Raw genomic sequence first — 24,593 nt, forward strand, 5'->3', positions numbered from 1 at the left:
AACGCCATGTGAAGATCTCTAGACTTTTCCCTATATTTCTCCATAAGTCGTCGAAGTAGATGAATCGCCTCGTGGTAGACCTGCCTGGCATAAAGCCAAATTGGTTTTCTGAAACCTAGTAGCATACAGTCTGAATCTGAACTTATGATGCAGCAGCAGCTATTGATGTCCTCTCCATTTTCCCTTTTCGATCTCTGCTCTCTTCTGTTCAGCATGCAACCGTCTTATCTTCCTTCCTCTTCTGTGAATTTCCTGCTAATGGTTGATGGCTATCCCCCTGTTCTGTTGAAAAAACCCCCCCTTCCTGTTGTGAATTTTGTTCTGTTCTTGATGGCTCCCTCTTTGATATTGTTTTTTTCTTTGTTACTGTTTTTTTTCTTTGTTTTTTCTGATAACCGCTGGTGGTTCTCCCTCTGGTTCCCGTTCTTTCTTGATAATGGTCGATCTCACCGTTGTTACTTTTCCTTTCTGTTCTCCATGACCCCCTTTTCTTCGTGTTTTCCCTCCCTGATTTATTTCTTCTTCCTCACGAATCACCTTGGTCGTTACATGCCAATTTCTTTCTCTTTGGTGAGATTTTGATTGGAGCAGGTGAAATCATGTAGAATCTGTTTTTGACTTTGCTGGATGATTTGTGCAACTTCAATGGTGGCATGATTGGCGGCATCTTATTCATGCAGATGGGGACAACTTCTGGGCTTAAACCAAGTTACTTATAATTATTTTGGGTTGTTGGATTTTTGTTGGGCTTCATTTGTCGGGTCTGAATCTTGAGCTTGCAATTAATTTGGTTTGTAATTGGGCTTCAAAGATGTAATGGACTTTAGACACTTAAATTTGTATTTGAGATTGAATTTCAATTTGTGTCTCGATTTCCAAATGAACATTACGGTTTTAGTCTAATTAAGCACCTCAAGCTTTCAAACACAAACTTCCATGATTTATCATTTGAATTAATTCCTCATTGAGCACCAACATCTCCAAATTAATTTCTGATCATCTTCAAGTGAATTTAAATGGCCCGAACAAAATTAGGGTATTACAGTACTTTTAGCATTAATTAGTTTCTCCTATAGGATAAAAAATAGGGTATACCTCTCAATAAGCATATATCAATAATTAGGTATAGTTGAAATATGTAAATGGACCAAAAAAATTATAATAAGTTATACTAATTGAATTATGTTATATGGTTAATGTTGGTCCTAAAACACACACACACACATATATATAAACTCGAAGTATTGGGTAGCTGTGCTTTTGAGTGTTGCATCGTGTGCATTTTTCATTAAATAATCACATGGCATTTGGGGCATCATACATTCAAATTTCAAAGCACGTCAAAGCTGACATATAGAAATCATGCACATGCATGAATCAAATCACCATTATGATCCCATCTTCTAAACCCATGCAAAAGGTTGGGAAATTAACTTCGTTAGTATTTAGGGCCGTATTTTATTTATTCCATGTGGTGAGATAATGAAAAATAAATAAATCAACGTGCGCTGTGACTTTTATATAAAAACTTTTATACGAATTAAAATCCACAAATAGAGTAGAAGAAATTTATTTATAGGGCATTAAGCACTCGATGATTTCTTTCATGTCGTCTAACATTTCGTTTGATATTATGAGGTAAAAACTGTGGTTTATAGTGTACTGAAACTAAATATCGTTGATTGATATTTGATCATAGGTTTAATCTCAGACAATCTCTCCCTCTCACCCGAATAAAGAAAATAAAGAAACTAAAGATAAAATCATTAATTTACCTTTAGTCATTTAAAGATTGGAAAAAATTTAGTTTAGCCACCCAAGTCATTGAAATCTCACGAGATAAGAGAAATTAGATACATAGTAGAAAAAGCAAAAATGTGGGAATTAGGGTTCATTATGCCCAGATGAGTGGTTGGAATACGGGTTGTTAGATTTGGACAATAATGTATAAGATCGTGTTTATGTTTACATAAATGATATATATATATATATTCACAAAATTATAAAACTAGGTACAATATATTCATATGAATTTTAAGACAAATTATTAATATTAGATAGGAACTTAATAATCTATGTCAAATGACGTAAACTTGAGAAATTATAATAAAAATTTAGGAATACAAAAATATAAACTTTTAGAGGATGTGAATTTTTTTTATCGGCAATTAAGAATTATTGAATTAAACCTAAATTAGAAGCTTCGTTAAAAATCTTTCAAATCTTAATTGGAAGAAAAGAGTGTTCATAGCTATGTGAAAATACAATTCCGCAAAAGTTCGCGCAACAAAACAGCACACGCAGCCTTCATTCTGAACTATAAGGGAATATAGCCCCTTTCTGCCATTAAGAGGATGTGAATTTAGATAATCGATAAAAAAAATGTGAGGTAATTTAAAATTTTTAAGGCGGTTACACCCCTCGATCCATCCCTAACTAATAAAATCATTTAATTTGAGTCTATATTTTGAAATGCCATAAAATTATATTAAAAAATTAATATGTTATAATATTCATTTAAGATTTTATTCCAATTATGGTATTCTCATCGAATTTAGTCAATTTAGTATGTTTATTAATGCATGTCATATGTTTGTTAAAATATATTACACACTGAAAATATATGATATAAGTTTAAATTTTGAAAATGATATTATTATGAAGGACATTCATGAATCATAAACATCTAACAATAAAATGAATATGAGCAATGAGGTTGATTCAAGTGATAAACAACTTGATATCATTTGAGTAAGATTTCAAGTTCGATTCCTTGTGTATTCAGAAAATCTCCATTGAGAGATTCACCCACCAAAATCATATATGCAACTTAAGTCAGTCCAACGTAGTCAGAATGAAGCATTGGAACTGGAGAACAAATAAAAAATAATGATCGGACCTTGCTAAAAAACCTCTCTAATCTTAAGCGGAGGAAAAAGAGTGCACCGACCAAAGTCAGAAGAGGAAAAATACAAAACATGTTGCAAGTTCCCTTATCCCGCGCACACAATTCATATACAACCCCAACAAAACAGAAACCAACTACTTGCCATCGATAACAACACTAACTCTTGAAAAACCAAGCACCCTCTTATGAGAAAATCATGCTATCAACCTGGACTGAAAAAGTAGCAACGAAACTCCAGCAAAGCTACAAACATAGAACAAATAAAAACATCCCACAGCCAACGACCAAGCTGAATCTTACGGAGATTGATTGGATCAAACTTCGCACACAATAGGAACGACAACCAATTCTTCAAACTGTAGAAAAAGGCGTAACCAAAGAACCCAGCAGAAGAGACTGAACCCAAAACACACAAGACTGGTCAAGCACCTCACTTCAAGGAATGATGCAATGGAGACGGATTTGCAAGCAACCCATGTTGGTGGCAATGGAGGTCCCCTTATCCATTTGGGTGGTTTTTACTTTTGATGGGTGAGAATCGGTGCTAAAAATTACGACAATTAGACTGACCCGATGCCTCCAACTAGGGATTCAAATCACGGTCGCGGTCGGCCTTGTTGCGTTTATCACTGTCGCGGACGTAACGGATGCTATCGCGGTCACTGCGGGTATCGCAGACGTGAATTTTTTTTAATTTGCACAACTTATTACAAAATATAATAAATTATCATTATCATTATAAAAAAAATCAATTTTAATGATATTTAGAGTGTTTTCTAACACTCATGAACTTCTAAAAACTTTTATTAATACATGAGCATAATTTTTACCATCATTAATTATTCTTATATTTATTTATAAATTTCTTAAAAATATTATACAAGAAACATAAAATTATAAATTATAAATTATAAATATAAAACAATCCATTACTTCTATTATCAATAATATAATACAAAATTTACTAACACGGAAGAAAGTAAGTTTATTGCATAAATTAATAAATAATAAAAATAATTTAAGTATATAAAATTTAAATTCAACATTTAATCTCTTAAAATAAAATAATCATTTAAAAATATCAACTCATAAAATTATCTATTATTATTCACTTACCAAAAAACAACATATTAAAATTTAAAACCCACAAAACTAAAATAAACCCAACAAAAAAACCCATAACATAGTAACCCAAACTTTATTAATTTATTGGGATTTCTTTTGGTCCAAACCCAAAATATTAAAACTAAAAAATATTTAAAATCTAGAGCATAAATAAAATAAAAAAATTTAAATCCCCAAGCCTCTTCTTTTTCTTCTATCTAGCCTCTACTTCTTCTATCTCGTGAGAGAAGGGAGGCAGAGATGCACAACAAAATCAGGTATGGGTTCCCCTGCTATTTCTTTGTTGAAAATATCAATTGGAACATCGGGTGTTTGGGTGTTGATGGATCGCTGCTATCATCAATTGAAAATCAGGTATAGATTCCTCTGCTCTTTCTTTGTTGAAAATCATCAATCGCAACATCGGGTTCCCATGTTTTCCTCTCTTTATTGTCCAAAACAAGGGTATGGGTCTGGTCATTTTCCTTCTTTTTTCTTTCTTTCAAGTTTTTACTCTTCCCTCTGAAAACCCAGAAAATCTGTGTGAGTTTCAGTAGTTGATTTGGTGTAACGGAAAATAACAGGAATAGCGGTCCGTTATCACCGTGATTGGCCATTACCCGTTAAGTTACGACCATAATCAACTGTTATCGGTGTGATTTCGCTTCATACCGTTAATTTGGATAATAGCGGTATCGGAAGATGGCACTATCGTAAAATAACGGTTACTATCACGTTTGCGCTTCGCTATTTAAAACACTGCCGCCAACTTTAATGTACTGATGGAATTTCCAAGCATCACATTGATGACCCAGGAACAAAGAAAGAGGCGGTAGGAAGACGACATAAATCAGAAATAGACAAGTCGATTTGGGGCCATTTGCACTTCAGCTACAAATCAGTCCTCAAAACAACATAATCAAATAAGCGATCCACACTGCCACTATCCCGTTAAATACGACGTTATCCCTGCATAACCAAATAGACCATAAAATTCCGAAAAAGCCCATTTTCCAAACCGACTTGGACGATCTCGCAATCTTTTGATTGTTCCAAAATAGAAGAAGCGATCTAACATTTTCCCGAATTTCAAGATGAACATTCCAATAGCAACACCATTTTTACCGCACTTTCTAAGTAATCTCACAATTGCAAAAAAATGGTTAACTTAAAGTATTATAGTATAAAAATAAGCAGGAAAAGAGGGTTGTTATTCTATACGGCAGTATTAATATACGGCTAAGAAAATATTTTACTAGAAATGTTAAAAACATATTATTTTTTTAACCGGAAATATTAATTTCGCTAACTAATTTTCCTATAGAACCCAATATTAACATTTCTAGTAGAAAATAATGTTTTAGATAGCGTTTTGCCGGAAATGTTAAACATTTTAAGTAGAATCCAAAATTAACATTTTCGGTAGAAAAAATAATATTTCAAGTAGAATTTTACCAAAAATGTTAAAAATAATAATATTTTTTGTAACGTCTTTCTCTAATCGTATATTAAGGTTATCGTACTTGATGTTAGTTTTTTGGAAAAATCTCACATTGGTTGTGTATAAGGAGGAGGGGAAATTCTTTTGTTATAAATAGAGTCCTCCTCCTCCTTAGTTAAGCATCCCACAAATATAAGTCTTCTCCACTATTAAAGGCTATTTGTATTATTTCTCTCTTTGTAATATTTCCTCTATTAGTGAAATATTATTTTAGTAGTGTTCGAGGACATAGGCATAATTTTGGCGGAACCTTGTTAAATTTTGGTGTTATCTTTTATGTCTATTTAATAGCTATTGTCGGGTATAGTTGTTGTTAATTATTGTACTATTAAAATTACTTGTCTTGGTAGTTCTGTCTAAGGAAAGTGGGTTTTAAGAGGGACCACTGTGACCCCTCCTCTTTCCTGGGAATCTACCTTGGGGTGATTTTTAGTACAATTGTTTTCACGCTAGTCACCTAGATAATAGTTTTCAAGGTGAATTTGTTATTATTGGTGGAAATTAACCCGAATTCCACAACAATTGATATCAGAGTTCTTGGTTTATTTTAGTATGCTCTGTGGTTGCGGCTTAGGCTGATCTTCCACATCAGAAAAAATTTTCTTGGGATAATTGACATTCTGCATTGACAACTATTAAATAGAGTTTATAGCAGAAATGGCAGACGACACAAAAACATCCGCAAGAAATGCTGTGACAAATGTTAGATTTACAGTGGAGATTTTTTATGGCACCGGTCATTTCGGCATGTGGCAAAGTGAGGTTCTAGATGATCTATTTCAACAAGGTCTAGACATTGTTATTGAATGAGAGAAATCAAATGATGTTGAGGAGAAAGAATAGAAGAGGATCAATAGATTGACATGTGGTACTATTCGATCGTGTCTTTCTAGAGAGCAGAAGTATGCATTTTCTAAGGAAACTTCTGCAAGTAAATTGTAGAAGGCACTGGAGGAGAAATTTTTGAAGAAAATCGGTCAGAACAAGCTCTACATGAAAAAGAGATTGTTCCGCTTCAACTATGTACCAGGTACCACTATGAATGATCACATTACCAACTTTAATCAGCTGGTGACTGATCTGATGAATATGGACGTGACTTTTGAAGACGAAGATATGGCTCTGATGTTGATGGGATCACTTCCTGATGAGTTTGAGTATCTTGAAACTACTCTACTTCATGGGAGGGTTGATGTGTCTCTCAGTGAAGTAACTGTTGCCTTGTATAGTTATGAATTGAGAAAGAAAAAAAAACAAGAAAACACAAGCGTTGAAGCAGAAGCTCTTGTTGTTAGAGGTCGTTCGAAGAGTCAGAATAAAAGAAGAAGAAGGAGATCGAAGTCAAAGTCTAGATTGAGCAAAGATGAATGTGCCTTTTGTCGAGAAAAAGGGCACTGGAAGAAAGAATGTCCCGAGCTAAAGAATAAAGGCAAACCTGAAAGGGGAAAAGCTGTCTCAGAATCAAATGTGGTCGAGTATGATGATGCAGATTCAGATTTTGCATTCGCTGCTACACCATCAACCAACTATTCCAGTTCATGGCTGTTAGATTCAGCTTGTAGCCACCATATGACCCCCAATAGAGAATGATTCTTTGATTTTAAAGAACTAAAAGGTGGAATTGTCTACACAACAAATAATTCCCCTCTTTACACACTTGGGATTGGTTCAATTCGCTTGAGGAATCAGGATGGATCAATCAGAACCTTAACAGGTGTCCATTATGTACCAGATTTAATGAGAAATCTCATCTCTGTGAGAACCTTAAAGTCAAAAGGTTTAGAAGTGAGGGTAAAAGATGGGATTATGAGGATTATCTCTGGTGCACTGGTGATAATGAAGGGAATCCGAAAAAAAACAATGTGTATTACTTTCTGGATAGTACAATTGTTGGGACAGCAGCAGTGGCAGCTTCTACTGGTGAACATAAGTTAGAAGCAACCAGGTTATGGCATATGCGCTTGGGGCATGTTGGTGAAAAATCCTTGAAATTGCTGATAGATCAAGGATTATTGAAGAGTGCTCGGGCTTGCAAATTAGCTTTTTGTGAGCATTCCATCAAAGGGAAGAAGATGAGGGTGAAATTTAGAACAATAATCCATGATACTAAAGGTATTTTGGATTATGTTCATTCAGATGTATGGGGGGTCTTCCAAGAAAACTTCATTGGGAGGAATGCACTATTATGTCACCTTTGTTGATGATTTTTCCCGGAGAGTTTGGGTATATACAATGAAGACAAAGGATGAGGTGCTAGGATTTTTCCTTATGGTGGAGACTCAAGCAGACAGAAAAATCAAACGTCTCCGTACAGACAATGGTGGAGAGTACAAAAATGATATATTTCTAAAATTCTATGAAGAAGAAGGTATTGTCAAGAATTTCACTGTCAGATCTACACCACAACAGAATGAGGTGGCAGAGCATATGAACCGGACATTAGTGGAGAAGGTTTTATGTATGTTGTCTAATACTGGGTTAGGCAAAGAATTTTGGGCTGAGGCTTTGGTTTATGCTTGTCACATTGTCAACCGCTTACCATCGACTGCTATTGATGGTAAAACACCATTAGAGAAATGGTTTGGAGAACCTACTACAGATTATGATTCATTACATGTGTTTGGTTCATCTTCATACTACCATGTTAAGGAGTCAAAGTTGGATCCAAGAGCAAAGAAGGTGATCTTTATAGGGATCACCTCTGGTATGAAAGATTATCGTCTTTGGTGTCCAGAAACAAAGAAAATAATCTTCAGCAGGGATGTTACCTTTGATGAATCTACCATGTTGAGAAATGTGACTTCAGAAAAATTGGAGCAGACAAATGGAACTCCCAAATAGGTGGAGTTTGAAGAAAGCAAAATTGTCCCAGCCAGTAAAGAAACTGATGTTGACTCTCCTACGGTAGAAGAAGAGACAGGTGAAGAAGAGGTTCAGACCCAAGAACCTCCACAACAACATGAATTAATTGCACTCAGAAAGGGAAAGAGGACCATTAGACAACCTGCTCGTTATGCTGATATGGTCTCTTTTGCATCACTAATTGCAATTGATGACGTTCCTTCCACTTTTAATGAATCAGTCCAAAGTTCAGAACATAAAAAATGGAGGATCGCCATTAATGAAGAAATGTAATCCCTTCAAAAGAATCAGACGTGGAAACTAGCTAGTCTTCCGAAGGGAAAGAAGAAAATTGGGTGCAAGTGGGTATATGCAAAGAAAGATGGATTTCCTAACAATAATAACATCCTCTACGAAGCAAGATTGGTGGCTAAAGGCAACGCTCAAACGGAGGGAGTTGATTATAATGAAGTATTTTCTCCAGTTGTAAAACATTCCTCCATTAGAATTTTGTTGGCTTTGGTAGCGCAGTTGAATTTGGAACTAGTTCAGATGGATGTAAAAACTGCATTTTTACATGGAGACTTGGATGAGGAAATCTACATGACTCAGCCAGATGGATTCAAAGTTGCTGAAAAAGAAAAGATGGTGTGCAAATTAGAAAAATCGTTGTACGTATTGAAGCAATCTCCAAGGCAGTGGTACAAGCGATTTGACAAGTTTATGATAGGGCAGAAGTACACAAGAAGAAAATATGATCATTGTGTGTATTTATGCAAGCTATAAGACATATCCTATATATATCTTCTTCTTTATGTTGATAATATGCTGATAGCTTCCAGGAGTCAGACAGAAATTGCGAAACTAAAGACTCAATTGAACAGGGAGTTTGAGATGAAGGATCTTGGTGAAGCGAAGAAGATTCTAGGCATAGAGATATCAAGGGATAAGAAATTGGGAGGCTTTGTTTGTCTCAGAAAGAATATCTGAGGAAGGTACTAAAACGTTTTGGCATGAATGAGAAATCAAAACCAGTTAGTACACATCTTGCTCCTCATTTCAAGCTCGGTGCATCCATGTCACCTAAGGATGATGCAGAACGGGAATACATGTCAAAGGTTCTGTATGCAAGTGATGTTGGTAGCTTATGTATGCAATGGTGTGTACGAGACCTGATATTTCATAGGCAGTTGGGGTTGTGAGCAGGTATATGCATGATCCTGGAAAGGAGCATTGACAAGCTGTAAAATGGATTCTGCGGTATATTCTGAACACCGTAGATGTTGGTTTGGTCTTTCAGTATGACAAACAAGATGGTCAGTGTGTAGTTGGGTATTGTGATTCAGACTACGCAGGTGATTTGGACAAGCGTCGATCAACTACTGGTTATGTGTTTACATTTGCAAAGGCACCAGTCAGTTGGAAGTCCACCTTACAGTCAACAGTGGCTTTGTCTACTACAGAGGCATAGTATATGGCAGTTACAGAGGCTGTGAAGGAGGCAATTTGGCTTCAAGGGTTATTTGGTGAATTGGGAATGGAACAGAAGCACATAAAAGTACATTGTGACAGTCAGAGTGCTATTCATTTAGCAAAGAACCAGGTTTACCATGCAAGGACGAAGCACATCGATGTTCGATATCACTTTGTACGAGAGATTCTAGAAGAAGGTGGAGTCGTAATCCAGAAGATTCAAACCACTAAGAATCCTGTTGATATGTTGACAAAAGTAGTAACTGCGGTCAAGTTTAAACATTGTTTAGACTTGGTCAATATTGTTACAAATTGAAAGATGAATTTGCAGACACTACTGAAGATTGGATTTTTGAGAGATGTGTGTGGAATTTGCCAAGGTGGAGATTTGTTGGTTTTTTGGCAAAATCCCACATTGGTTGTGTATAAGGACGAGGGGAAATTCTTTTGTTATAAATAGAGCATTCCTCCTCCTTAGTTAAGCATCCCACAAATATAAGCTTTCTTCACTATTAAAGACTATTTGTACTCTCTCTCTTTGTAATATTTCCTCTATTAGTGAAATATTATTTTAGTAGTGTTCGAGGACATAAGCATAAATTTGGCCGAACCTTGTTAAATTTTGGTGTTCTATTTTATGTTTATTTAATAGTTATTATCGGGTATAGTTGTTGTTAATTATTATCCTATTAAAATTATTTGTCTTGGTAGTTAAGTCTAAGGAAAGTAAGTTTTAAGAGGGACCATTGTGACCCCTCCTCTTTCCTATGAATCTATCTTGGGGGTGATTTTTAGTACAATTGTTTTCATACTAGTCACCTAGATAATAATTTTCAAGATGAATTTGTTATTATTGATGGAAATTAACCCGAATTCCACAACACTTGACATACAAGGAAAAGATGGAAAAAAAGAAAGAAAATAAAGAAGGAAAAGAGTAGCACTAAAAAGGAATCAATCAAAGTTGTTTTTTTTTTCTTCCTTTTTCTCAGCCTAATTAACCTTTGAGAAAATCGCCTCAGTGACCAAAAATGCCTTATAATATACGATTTTAACCAACTTTTTTTGGATTTGCCAAAATGACCAACAAAATCGCAACGCGAAATAAAAATCGCAACGCGATCCCCAGAATCGCAAATCAGTTTCCAAAATCGCAACGCGATTCTTGAAAATCGCAATGCGATAGTACAAATTCGCATTGCGATTTTACAGAATCGCAACGAGAATATGAAAATCGCAACGCGAACACATAAATCGCAACGCGTATCCGTAAATCGCAACGTGTATCCGTAAATCGCAACGCGTATCCGTAAATCGTAATGCGTATCCGTATATCGCAACGCGTATCCGTAAATCGCAACGATAATCCGTAAATCGCAACGAGAATCTGTAAATCGCAACGATAATCCGTAAATCGCAACGAGAATCTGTAAATCACAACACTGAAATTTTGGGTATATAACTACGCAACAGCAGCAAATCATAAACTAAATCCCTAAATCGCAACTCATTCCATCTCCATCTATCACTCTCTCCGGCGACATCCGTTCCTATATCCAACGACATCCTTCCCAATCCGGCAACAGGTTTTAGTTTCGCAGCTCGTCTGTTTAGTAAATTAATTTACAACCATGAAATCATCTAATGTTGATCATGTTTGGATAGATTTGTGTTTTGGAGGGTCATGGGATAATGTTCATGGTGTTTTACAATATATGCCTTTACCCATGAATCTTCAACTAAAATTGTCTTTACAAAAGTTAACTTATGAAACTCTAATGCTACGTGTTTCAAATAAATTGAATTTAGAGCCCCTAAGTGGATTTAGGCTATCTTATCAGAGAAATGGTAAAGTTTATTTGTTAACCGACAATGAAGATGTTGAACGATTCATTGCTTACATTAGTGTTTCACAAGATGATGTTACATTGTATGTTGTTGAACCTAGAAGTAGTATTGTTGGGTCAGTAGCGGGTAGTAATCAACTAAGTTTTTCTCAAAACCCACAACCTTTCTCTAATCCAAATCCCAATCAACTTTCAGCACCAAATTCCGGTTTTCGTATTGACCAATTAGACGATGATGAGCCAACAGAAAAAATTGTGAGTACTAGTCAGTATTCGAAATTTGGTCTTGGTCAATATCCGGACTTTGATATTGGTCAATACACGGATTTTGATGATGTTTCAGAAGAAGAAACAGACCCTGCGTGTAATGATTTTGATATTGGTCAATACCCGAATTTTGATGATGAAACAGCCGTTGCCGAAGAATGTATTGTTGATGATAATGAGGAGGAAGTTACGACTGTGAATAAACATATTGAACATCCATTCTGTAATTCATATAATCCTGAAGAAGAAAAAGAAGAAGAAAAAGTCCCCGAAGAAAAGAAAATGCCACGGGCGTATAATTGGAATATGCCAGAATTACTTCAGATACCGGAAGAAGAGTTGGTAAAGAAAGCAGTTGATTGTTACACAAAGTTATTCGTATCAAGAAAGATGATTGTTTTGATACAAAGGAAGACTTGAAGATAGCTTTGTATACGAAATGTGTGGAAGATGGCTATCAACTAAAAGTTAACAAATCAAGCAAAGATCGTTTCGAAACAAGGTGTATGATTGACAAAAACTGTACGTGGCGTATGATTGCAAAGAGAATAAAAGATTGCGAAATGTTTCAAGTTAGGACTTTTATTGATAAACATACATGTTCAAGAACCCAAGTTTTTCCTCACCATAGACAGGCAAACAAAAAGGTGTTGGGTGGTTTTCTGGCTGAGTTAATGTTTTTGAATGGCAGGGTATATCGGGGACATGAAATTATGACTGACATGAATGCTCGGTTCAAGATTAGTATATCATATTCTCAAGCTTGGAGAGCCAAATGTTATGCCTTGGAATTGTTGAGGGGGTCGCCAGAAGCATCGTTTGCCCAACTGCCGGCTTATTGTCACAATTTAAAGCTGAAAAATCCTGGGTCGGTAACTCATATCAAAACAGATAGAGATGGACGCTTTGAGTTGCTGTTTATCGCCATTGGTGCTACGGTTAGTAAATCAATATAATTTTGTTGACTCATTTTTGTTAGTTACATGCATTTCACATTTAAATGATTATATTTCTTGTGTATATTATTTTGTAGATTCGTTCGTTTATTACTTGCATGCGCCCAGTTTATAGTTGACGGAGCACATTTGAAAGGTCGATACCTTGGAGTAAACTTATTAGCAGTAGCCATGGATGCTAACAATGGGATATTGCCAATAGCTTACGGGGTTGGCAAATCTGAAACCTCTGATTCATGGACATGGTTTATGGGGCATCTTAGGGATTGCATAGGTCCTATTAGCAATCTGACAATCATATCCGATAGGGCAAACTCAATTGACAACGCTGTTAGAAGGTGTTTCCCAGATGCTTTTCATGGACTTTGTGGTGTTCATTTGTATAGAAATCTAAAATCAAGGTCTGCTGGTATAAAAAGCACAAATGGACATACTGGAAGGCTGTAAAAGCTTATCGGGAAGTGGATTTCAATAAGCATATAAATGTTTAAGACGTGTTTTGCCTCAGTGCTCAAACACTAGAAGATGTCGGGTTTGAAAGATGATCAAGAGTACATCAACTTGGAGCAAGATATGGTTTCATGACGTCTAATAGTGCAGAATCAATCAACGCTCTAAGTCGTCATTCCCGGAAATTACCCATTACTATGTTAATGGAGTTTTTTCGAGCCTCTATTCAACAGTGGTACTACAAGAAAAGAAACCATGCAGGTATTATTTCTTTGAATTCGTAACTTATCATATTTATATATTTTACTAAGTATTGTTTATTTAAATTTACAGGAACATTGGAACATCGTGTTACACCATGGACTGAAAAAAAGATAACGAAACGTGTTGTGAAGTCAACGTCATGGAGAGTTGAACCATGTTCAAACACTTTGTTTCAAGTACTGGATAATAACTTAAATGGGCTAGTCGATCTAAATGCAAAGACGTGTAGTTGTATGAAATGGCAAACATCTGGTTATCCGTGTGGCCATGTTATAAAAGTTGCTCTTCATTTAAACCAAGATGATTCAAGCGCATACGCTATGGATTGCTACACTACAGAAGTTTATCGACAGACTTATGCCGAGATTGTCTACCCTATTCCACATCCTTCTGAGTGGGACATACCAGATGACTTACAAACAGTTTTGCCACCAGCCATGGACAGAAGGCTACCTGGCCGACCAAAAAGTCACGATCGTATACCGTCTAAGGGTGAAGAGAAGAAGAGATCGACATGTAGTCGGTGCAAGGAAAGTGGTCATACAAGGTTGACATGTGGATCACCAGTGCCATCAAAATCATCTTTTCCTCTACCAAAATATGGATCCTCATCAAAATCCAAAGCTCATATGGTGTCAAGCAAAAGGCAATCATCTTTAAAATCCCAATCACAATTGGCTTCACCTTTTGGGACTGTTAACTTAGGTGATTTTTAAATGCAAACGTTGTATTATGTGGATTTTATGTGTGAACTTTTAACATTTTCAGTTGAATTAATGACTCAGGCCAACCATTTTGACTTAACCAACTCTTGTTATTCAGTTGTTATCACTTATTAGGCATGCATTTGACTATCGCAACACGGAAATTACAATCGCAACGAGAGAATCGCAATGCGAAATGAAAATCCCAACATGAAAATCGCAATGCGGAAATGAAAATCGCAATGTGAAATGAAAATCGCAACGAGAGAATCGCAATGCGGAAATGAAAATTGCAATGCGAAATGAAAATCGCAACGAGAGAATCGCAATGCGAAATGAAAATCGCAACGAGAGAATCGCAATGCGAAATTAAAATCGCATTGCGATTCTCTCGTTGCGATTTTCATTTCCGCATTGCGATTTTCATTTCGCATTGCGATTCTCTCGTTGCGATTTTCATTTCGCATTGCGATAGTCATTTTTGCCTTCAACATAATGCAGATTGAAATCAACAAAATAAACCATTACATTTCAATCAATTAAACAAGCACAAATAAGAATTATGTTCGCATCAATTACACAAATCAACTTTTACAAATCATCTTTTACAAATCAATTAAACAATCAAAAAATAAGCAATAATTCTTATTTCCGATCATCTACTATTGAATCAACTTTTACAAATCAATTAAACAATCAAAAACAATCAATTAAACTATTGAATCAACTTTTGCAGCCATACATCATTTCACGCAGTTCACTTCTGAGATTAACCTGCAGAAACCAAACATTTGCTCAAACAACACTTTCTACACATCTAAAACCTACAAACAACAAATTATTGAATTCTAGGTACTTAACCAAACATTTTCAAACCAAAAGTCTATAAACTTACCAATTGTTTATGGACATTTTTATAACGCGGATGCAGGTAGGCAGCGTCTCGTATATATCGATTTAGCCATATAATGCCGAAACCACAAGCCTACTGCAGCTCTATCTCTATCGGTGGGAGGTAGATACTTGGTGCTTCCCGTCGTCAAACACTCCAACGCCAAGCATACGAGAGGACCACAATCTCCTCTGGCTCCGCTCGTTTGTTGTGGCGCGGTCTCGTCTCTAATAACTGTAATATTGAGCTTCTTTGGCTTCTTGTTTCCAGAACGAGTCCAATAATTGATCGCATCCAAGAATTTAACCAAATGAGAGCTCCATCCCTTAATAACATCTCTTAAATCAGCCAATGATATGTAATTTATCATGCTGTCATACACTATTGTCTTAAGGGATGGGAGCTGAAGCTCGACGAGAATCCAATGTTTACGTTCCAAAACAGGGATAAACACCTGCAATCATAAGTAATAATTCATTCATTTGCGCACTTATTTCATAAAACCTTTAAACTCAATCTAAAATAAATACTAACCTTATCGACCTCCCACCATGCAGGATAAAGTTTAGCTTGTCCATTGCCCAAATCAAATGATTCATCTCGTGCATTCTTCAAGTGAACGGCGTTAAAAGACGTCGGCATAATTGTATATCGTATATTTTTATTTTTCTTAAGTTTTCTTATTATTAGAAGACGTGTCACCCACGCATCGATATGCTGTTTTACAAAAAAAGACATATATTAGTGACTTACATAAATTTAAAAAAAAAATTAATCAAATTGAAATATAAGAAAAATATAGACTTACCCCCCATCGAAATAGCCATTGTCTTCGACCCCTAATATACGCCCCACCAAGACCGATCAAGCAACAAATAGATATCATCGGTGAGCTTGCATATGTCAGTGAAACACCCCTGGCTCCGCTCATGTAGATAAAAATCAACTGCGGTCTTAGCCTAAAGGGTGTTATCCAGAATTATGTCCGGTAGTTGTTCCCTCTCCTCTTCAGATACCGGTATGGTACTGGCCGGTAACTCATACGAGAGCCAACTTGAATCCATCATGTCCGGCACGTCAGAGGGTTTCTCAAGAAGCCTACATATGACGCCATGTGAATCGGGCTCTTGAATGGTGGGAGGGACCTCTTCAATGATGACAGTGGCCTCTTGAACGGTGGGAGGGGACTCTCGAGGAATGATAGGGGGGGCCTCTTCAACGATAGGAGTGGACTCTTGAGGGATGACAGGCGAGTCGGGCTTCTTCTTGCGGTGTCTTCGCACTATTGGGGTGTACGGAGACTTAATAGCACGTGCACGCTGTCTGATGCGTGAACTCCATCGTGCAAGCATAACCCGACGTAAAGCATCCACTCTATCAGGCCGCTAAATAATTAAATACAAAAATCAGTAAATAAACAGACATGATATTTAAACAGTGAAAACAAAGACAAATATGTTTCAAACTTGCATTGTATTCACCCAAGTCATTATTCTATCATAGTTCACAAAATGCATCAGATAACAAAGAAAAATATGTTTCAAACTAATACCTGAAGTTAGTATTTGTCTTTGTTTTGTCTATTGGTTGAAGTAATGCAATCCATTCAAGTTTCAATTTGCAGAAGAAGAAATAGTTTACTTTCGCAACACGAAACTTAAAATCGCAACGCGAAATGAGAATCGCAACGAGAAACCAAAATCGCAACGCGAAACCAAAATCGCAACGCGAAATGAAAATCGCAACGACAGAATCGCAATGCGAAATGAAAATCGCAACGAGAGAATCGCAACGCAAAATGAAAATCGCAATGCGATTTTGGTTTCGCGTTGCGATTTGTCGTTGCGATTTTGGTTTCGCGTTGCGATTCTTTTGTTGCGATTTTCATTTCGCGTTGCGATTCTCTCGTTGCGATTTTAAGTTTCGTGTTGCGAAAGTAAACTATTTCTTCTTCTGCAAATTGAAACTTGAATGGATTGCATTACTTCAACCAAAAGACAAAACAAAGACAAATACTATTTCACAGTGTTAAAGAATACACAGTTTAGCAGAATTGGCAGCAACCGAACAAATTTACTTTCAACCAAAAGACAAAACAAAGACAAATACTATTTCACAGTGTTAAAGAATACACAGTTTAGCAGAATTGGCAGCAACCGAACAAATTTACTTTCAACCAAAAGACAAAACAAAGACAAATACTATTTCACAGTGTTAAAGAATACACAGTTTAGCAGAATTGGCAGCAACCGAATAAATTTACTAAGCAATCTAAGTGAAATGGCTAATCTAAGTGAAATTACGAGTAAATTTATCATTAAGTTAAATATGGAAAATCTTAAACTTACCTCGTTGCGTAGAGTATGAACCTCATTCTGCAACGATATTATCATCTCACGTAGAGCGGCAACCTCACCACGTAAAGTTGACACCTCCACACGCCATGCACCATCGTTATCGCGTAGAGTACCGATCTCCTCACGCAAGGCATTGACCTCATCACGTAACTCATCCCGTGGAGGTGGAGAACAAGGAGATAAATGTCGTGGCCTCTTTACCGGTCGCCTATCATGAGGTGATAGTGGAGAAGAGGCTCGATGATGTGACGGGATAGGTGATGGCTCTCGTTCTAGAGGTGTATAGTCGGGTCGATCGGGTGATGGCTCTGGGTGAGGTGATGGCTCTCGAATTGGAGGAAGTGAATGCTGCTCATCATCCGTGCCATCAAAAAAACTCTGACTAGCTTGCCACCAATCAGTGGCAAGCTCTTCCTCCGTGGGTGTCAGTCTTTGTAATGGAATGTTGGCCTCCTAACAATATAAAAACTCAAACAAAGTTAAACGTCTACTATTAATAACTTGTTTATATATTATATGAAAGTATTTGTGTTAACTTACATTATTTATTGTCGCATATGGTATTAAGTCTTCCCAATCCAACAGAGTTTTCCTCTTCCAGGAAATAGCCCTGGGAATATCATTTGACGTTTTTATTGCATATGTACGCATGCTGGGGAAAGCCTCGAATATCCAAATCTACAAACAATATAATAACAAAATTAGTAATTGTTAAATAATTAATTATAATTTTAGAAACATTATATAGAAATTCTTACCTTAAAGGCCCAAACAAAGCCTGACAAAGTGTATTTCGACCCATCGCCACGCAAACTTTTGCGGTCATCAAAGGCAGTAGACAACTTAGTCCAGGTAGCTTTCCATATATACGAACCCCACGGAAACAGATTTCATGCATTCAGGTCCTCTACCATATTATTAGCTCCCGAGGAATAGGTTGTCTGGCCTCTCTGCCTAAAAAGCCGGCATACACAAGTAGTAGAAGGCATACTCGGACAACATCGACGTCATCCATCCGAGTGAAACCAGCTTTCTTATTAAACAATTTCTTCAGGTCGTCGACGTGTAGGTTCGGCTTCTCCATTGACTCATCCGGAAAAACCCGGGATAACCATGATGGGCGGGCGATATGACGAGTGTACCGGCCTACATCATCGTGTCCGAATCGTAGACCAGTGATTAAGCAGAACTCCTTCCGCCCAAAACAAGTATACGCTGGTGGAAAATGAAACCATATCTCTTCCTCACCACGTTGTATACTGTCGGGTAGATTTGATGTCATGGTCTGAAGCCACAAATGGGTCAAATTAGCATCTCCACCCGGATGCTGTACTCTCAGCCATGGCCCGAAGCAGGTTTCCTCAAACAATTGTCTTTGTGCAGGTGAAAGCTTCGAAGCAATTGTAGTGGCTAGGCTAACTTTATTCCTTAATGTCAATGAAGCCGAAAAAAATTTCTACAAAAACAATAAACATACCAAGTTAGATATACCAAAAACTACACTGTGAAGATATACCAAAACAATAAACATAAAAAGTAGTAGTTTATTCTTGAAACTAAAATTTGCAACACTGTTTTGTCTTTTGGTTGAAATGAAAATCGCAACGAGAGAATGACTGTCGCAACGAGAGAAATGAAAATCGCAACGAGAGAATCGCAACGCGAAATGAAAATCGCAACGCGAAATGAAAATCGCAATGCGATTTTGGTTTCGCGTTGCGATTCTCTCGTTGCGATTTTCATTTCGCGTTGCGATTCTCTCGTTGCGATTTTCATTTTTCTCGTTGCAGATAGTCATTTTCACGTTGCGATTTTCATTTATCTCGTTGCGACTCTTCTGCAAATTGAAACTTGAATGGATTGCATTACTTCAACCAAAAGACAGAACAAAGACAAAGACAAATACTAACTTGAAAATCGCAACGAGAGAATAGCAACGCGAAATGAAAATCGCAACAAGAGAATCGTAACGCGAAATGAAATCTAAGTGAAATGGTTAATCTATTATTGAAATGACCAGTAAACTTATCATCAGTTTCAATATGAAAAACCTACAATAATGCAAAAATTTCAAAATAAAAATAATTAAAAAAACTAACCCTCGGAGGTTGATTTTCCATTTCTGAATATTGTGAGGGATTTCTGACCGTGAATGGTTGTGAGGGATTTCGCTGGAGATGGGGACGGAAATCTTAGGAGATGGGGACGGATTTCGCCGTAGAGAGTGAGAGATGGAGATGGGACTGAGTTGTGATTTTAGGTTTTAGGTTATGAGTTGCGATTACGGGATTTTGTCTTAATATTCGTTTTTGTAATTTGAAAATAAAATACGCGTAGCGATTATAATGGCGCTTTAAAAATCGCGTTGCGATTTACGGATACGCGTTGCGATTTTACGTATTGTCGTTGCGATTTACGGATACGCGTTGCGATATACGGATACGCATTGCGATTTACGGATACGCGTTGCGATTTACGGATACACGTTGCGATTTACGGATACGCGTTGCGATTTATGTGTTCGCGTTGCGATTTTCATATTCGCGTTGCGATTCTGTAAAATCGCAATGCGAATTTGTACTATCGCATTGCGATTTTTCAAGAATCGCGTTGCGATTTTGGAAACTGATTTGCGATTCTGGGGATCGCGTTGCGATTTTTATTTCGCGTTGCGATTTTGTTGGTCATTTTGGCAAATCCAAAAAAAGTTGGTTAAAATCGTATATTATAAGGCATTTTTGGTTACTGAGGCGATTTTCTCTTAACCTTTTAACATTACATCCACCAAAGCAAAGAAATATGAGAGAAATACTACTACTAGGGAGTAGGGCTGTTTTGCTTAGTGTTCTTTTTTTTAATTATTATTAATTATTCTGTAATGTATGTATAGTATCCTCCACCACCCCATCAAGTGTCATTTTCAAACCCTTCACTTCATACTACTTCATACCTTGTCATTTCTTCCATCTCTCCCTCAAAACTCTTTGATCAATGACCAAATCTGAGGAAAACCCAGCAATTTTCCACATCTCTTCTTCTTCATCAACATAAAACCTGATCCTTTCCTGGCTATATATAGTTTCTGTTCAGGTTTAAAGTTGGAATCACCAACACCGTCAAGGGTTGGAGGAGGAAGAAGAAAGGGGAGTAAATATGGAGCTTTTCCCAGATTTATCCTTGCAAATCAGCCCACCCAACAGCAAACCTACATCTACATGTAGGACGACAACGGAGGAAGATATGTATTTGGGTTTCTGGAAGAGATCTCTTGACTCAAGGAACTCTATGTCTTCAATGGAGAAACCTGATAACTTTTTCGACCTATCTTTGTCTAATCCGAGGATTTCAGATTCAAACTCCAACCATCTTCAGCTTCTTCAAATTGGGAGCACCAATTGTAATGGTAGTTTTTTTCATGGTTATCATCAAAACCAGTTCCCTTACCATCATCGCAAGCATGTGCAACATCCGGTACTGTATCAGCAGCAGCAAGGGCTGGGACTAGAGCTTGGTTTCTTGAGACCCATAACCATAAGGGGAATTCCCGTCTACCAAAACCCTCCTCCTCCTCCTCTTCCATTTGCTCAACAGCCTTTGGATTCATCTTCTTCTTCTTTGGCTAGTAATAGCATGAACACCAGCAGAACGAGCTTGAGCCCCTTTCAGTCTCAAGGGTTGATGAGATCGAGGTTCATGTCGAGTTTTCCGGCCAAACGAAGCATAAGAGCTCCGAGGATGAGGTGGACTACTACACTCCATGTTCGCTTTGTTCATGCTGTCGAGTTATTGGGTGGTCACGAAAGTATGTTCTTCCATTTATCTTCTTCTTCTTTTCTTCCTCTACTGTTTCTTCCATTTATTCTGTGATTCTTGTTGGGGGGCTTTAGGAGCTACACCCAAATCAGTTCTTGAGCTAATGGATGTCAAAGATCTTACCTTAGCGCATGTTAAATCCCATCTACAGGTAAAAAATCTCAGCTCTGCTACTTGCAGGCTTTCATCTGATTATCATCTTCAAATGTTTGTTTTTAAGTTATCTGCAACTTTGGGTTTCTCCTTTTTTTTTTTTCTTAATTTCTTCAAGCCAAGTTCCATTATTTATTTAAAATATACATGCTTTCTCTACACACCGAGAGGGAGAGAGAAAAGGAATTATAAACAAATTCAAGTACAACAGCACAATCATTTCACAATGATATCTTCCTCGAATAAATTCCTTCTTAAGCAAAGTTAAACCCTCCTTTCGACATTTCTCGTCTTCAAAGAAGCTGCACAGAATCAAGATTTTCAATTTGAAGCCAGAACTAAAATGTACTTTTATATAAATTTTATAAAAAAGAAATTTAAGCCTTTGGGGGAAACTATATATGTATATATCCTTTTCTTTTTAACAATTAGTACTTGCATGCACTGTGTTACACACAGAGAAACAGTTTATTATTGGTCTACTTTCTGGTTTTTTACTTTATTTAACCTTTTTATATATAAGATTATAAGCTACAAAAAAGGGATAAAAATAATGCTAATTTAATTACGTTCAGCGACTCTAATGCATTAACTTGTTTACTCCTCAACAAGTTATTAATCATCTTTTATTCTTGCAGATGTATCGAACTGTAAAGACAACAGACAGATCAGCTGCAACTTCTGGTAAGATTGCAATGTTTCTTCATCTTGTTGGAATTTCTTTTTTTTCATAACCAATAAAACATTATCTACTCTGAAAACAACTAATTACCCCCTTTTCTACAAATTTCTTCTCGAAATACATTTTTGTAATTGCACTTTGCCAATTTTGAGAAACAAACAGATTCCATTGTAGAGACCAGACCAGCTGATTGTAGTTTTTTTTGGTCTGATTCAGTGATCAAAACCATTGACACTTTGGCTTTTCATTTCCTGACACACTTCCAAAGCTGTTCTAAATAGCCAGCAGCCTTTTGGAGTCTATTGTTCCCACTGGTCTCGAGAATAGTGCTGAAACTTCTCTCTTCTCGATTTTCATTAAACTTAAACATGGTGGGTTTAAAATAAAGTAATTTTTTTCATTTAAATAGGACAATCAGATGCATTTGAGAACGGATCGTCTGGGGATACTTCAGAAGATTTGATGATCGACATTCAAAACCCAAAGAGATCGGAGATATCAGTTCAGCAAGGTAGATCATCGTCATCATCAAATGCTCATCAAGACAAGGAATACCATGGTCTGTGGAGCAACTCATCAAGGTTAGTATTCCACTGTTTGGGTAGTCAGAAAATTTTCTCTTTTTTGTTTCCATGAAAATAAAAGTAAAATGGCATACGAGGAACACGCAACAACTTGATAAACTTAAATGTAATTCGAGTTTAGTTTTACTTTTATCTTCTTGTTTGACAAGAACAGACCCTTGAACCCTTTGTTTCTAGCTCATGAATACTAATCAAAACTAAAAGAACCTATTAATAGTCTCTCTCTCTCCCCCTCCACCATCTCATGCATGCAAATACAAAACATAGCTACAATGCATGCAAGAAATCAAGAAAAAGAACCCATTGATATATATATATATATATATATTAGTATAAAATATCATTTGAGTGCAACTACTACCACTACAAAATGTGGTGATGGGTGGGTGAGGTAAAAAGGAAGAACACCCACTCCCTAATATATATATATATATATTTCCAAGAAATGAGAATCCTTGAAAGACAAATCCATCTAAAAAAACAATATAGATATCTCTTTCCTTTGGATTTTGTGGGCTCATAGGGGTCCTACAAATGGAAAACTTAGTGTCAAAGCTAAACTCTCAAATGGCCCCATTAGAGGAAATCTTGTTGGTATTAGATCTATGTGTTATATAAAATATGACCTTTGAACCTTCTTTGTTAAGGGTAATGGGCAATCACATGGGGGTGATGGGTTTTCACTTTTCACTTTTACTTTCAATCACCATAAAAATACAACGTAAAAAGTATGCTTCTACTATTAACATAAAAGATAGCTTTCTTTTCTCAGTTTTCTGCATTTTACTCGTAGGCAATATTTTCTCACTGTGCATTTGGTGTTAAAATTTCTCTTTTTTGTTTTCTCTACAGGGAAGCTTGGCTGAATGGGAAACCCAAGGGTTCTGCTGGGAACGTACCCTCTCTCCAGGTACTACTTCAAACCCCTTCTTTTATTATATATATAGCAACGAACCAGATAACCTTTTTTTGCTCAACCTTTCTTGATTGAGCCATGCGCAATTTCAATGGGTTATAGAGTTTTCAAACTCCATTATTGATGATTTTCAAACTCAAGTACGTGGGGTATTCAGTCATTTTTGCAGAAAAGAAAAAGTGGGCAAAAAGATGCTTTAATGATTCTAAAAAGCACTTTAAAGAATCCTTCATGCATCATCAATCTCACTGCACTTGTATTATATCTCAAAACAAAACAAACCCCTTACCTATCATCTTTCATAATGAAGCATTCATAGCGACTTACACAGGATTTTATGTTAAAAATTGACGAACTTTTAAAATTTTGGGAGCATATTCCGCTCTAAAGGCTCCTTTTTCTCATATTTATCGCTTTGCTTTAATGTTGCAGAAGGATATAGATCCAAAGTGCTTAAGCCATGATAGACTATCAGATGTAAGCTCATCAAGCCTATCAGGGACAAGCCCTAAGAGGCCTAATTTGGAGTTCACCTTGGGGGTACTGCCACACTGATATAAAAAAAGTTGCAGGAAAATGGATTTATGTATAAAAAGAAATTGTTTTTTACATCTATGTGTGTGTACACTGCTACTCATTTTGAAATGATTATAAATCTCTGAAGAGGGAGGTGAAGTCAGCAGCAAAAGAAGAACCCTAAAAGAAAGAAAGCCTCTGAGTCTGAGAGATTCAAATCAACAGATTATGTTAGTAAGTAAATATGATCAATCAATCTAATTGATTTTGCAGTTTGAGACAGAGAAATAGTGACCATTTTAACTATCTTTTGAAGTATGAAGTGATCCCTTGGTAATTGTAATGGACCACTTTACATTCTATAA

General features: G+C 36.5%; 1 protein-coding gene and 1 pseudogene across 1 annotated transcript; both read left to right on the top strand.

Moving 5' to 3' along the window:
• The window catches only part of LOC120215710, a 31,843-nt pseudogene extending 29,076 nt beyond the window's left edge, over positions 1–2,767 (top strand).
• LOC120215700 (probable transcription factor KAN2) lies at positions 1,647–24,593 on the top strand. Its single transcript, XM_039213303.1, has 8 exons — positions 1,647–1,650; positions 12,186–12,205; positions 20,697–21,366; positions 21,452–21,528; positions 22,169–22,214; positions 22,622–22,793; positions 23,649–23,706; positions 24,145–24,593. The coding sequence occupies exons 3-8, from the start codon at positions 20,718–20,720 to the stop codon at positions 24,265–24,267; spliced, it is 1,125 nt and encodes a 374-aa protein (XP_039069234.1). The 5' UTR covers positions 1,647–1,650; positions 12,186–12,205; positions 20,697–20,717; the 3' UTR covers positions 24,268–24,593.

This window comes from Hibiscus syriacus, unplaced genomic scaffold (genome assembly GCF_006381635.1).
Source record: "Hibiscus syriacus cultivar Baekdansim isolate YM2019G1 unplaced genomic scaffold, ASM638163v2 tig00110154_pilon, whole genome shotgun sequence".
Classification (NCBI taxonomy): domain Eukaryota; kingdom Viridiplantae; phylum Streptophyta; class Magnoliopsida; order Malvales; family Malvaceae; genus Hibiscus; species Hibiscus syriacus.

Excerpts from the sequence above, each read along its gene's own strand:
- LOC120215700 (XM_039213303.1), top strand. The coding sequence starts at position 20,718 with ATGGAGCTTTTCCCAGATTTATCCTTGCAAATCAGCCCACCCAACAGC. Across the intron at positions 21,367-21,451 it reads GTTATTGGGTGGTCACGAAA|GAGCTACACCCAAATCAGTT; the intron begins GTATGTTCTTCC and ends GGGGGGCTTTAG. Across the intron at positions 22,215-22,621 it reads CAGATCAGCTGCAACTTCTG|GACAATCAGATGCATTTGAG; the intron begins GTAAGATTGCAA and ends TCATTTAAATAG.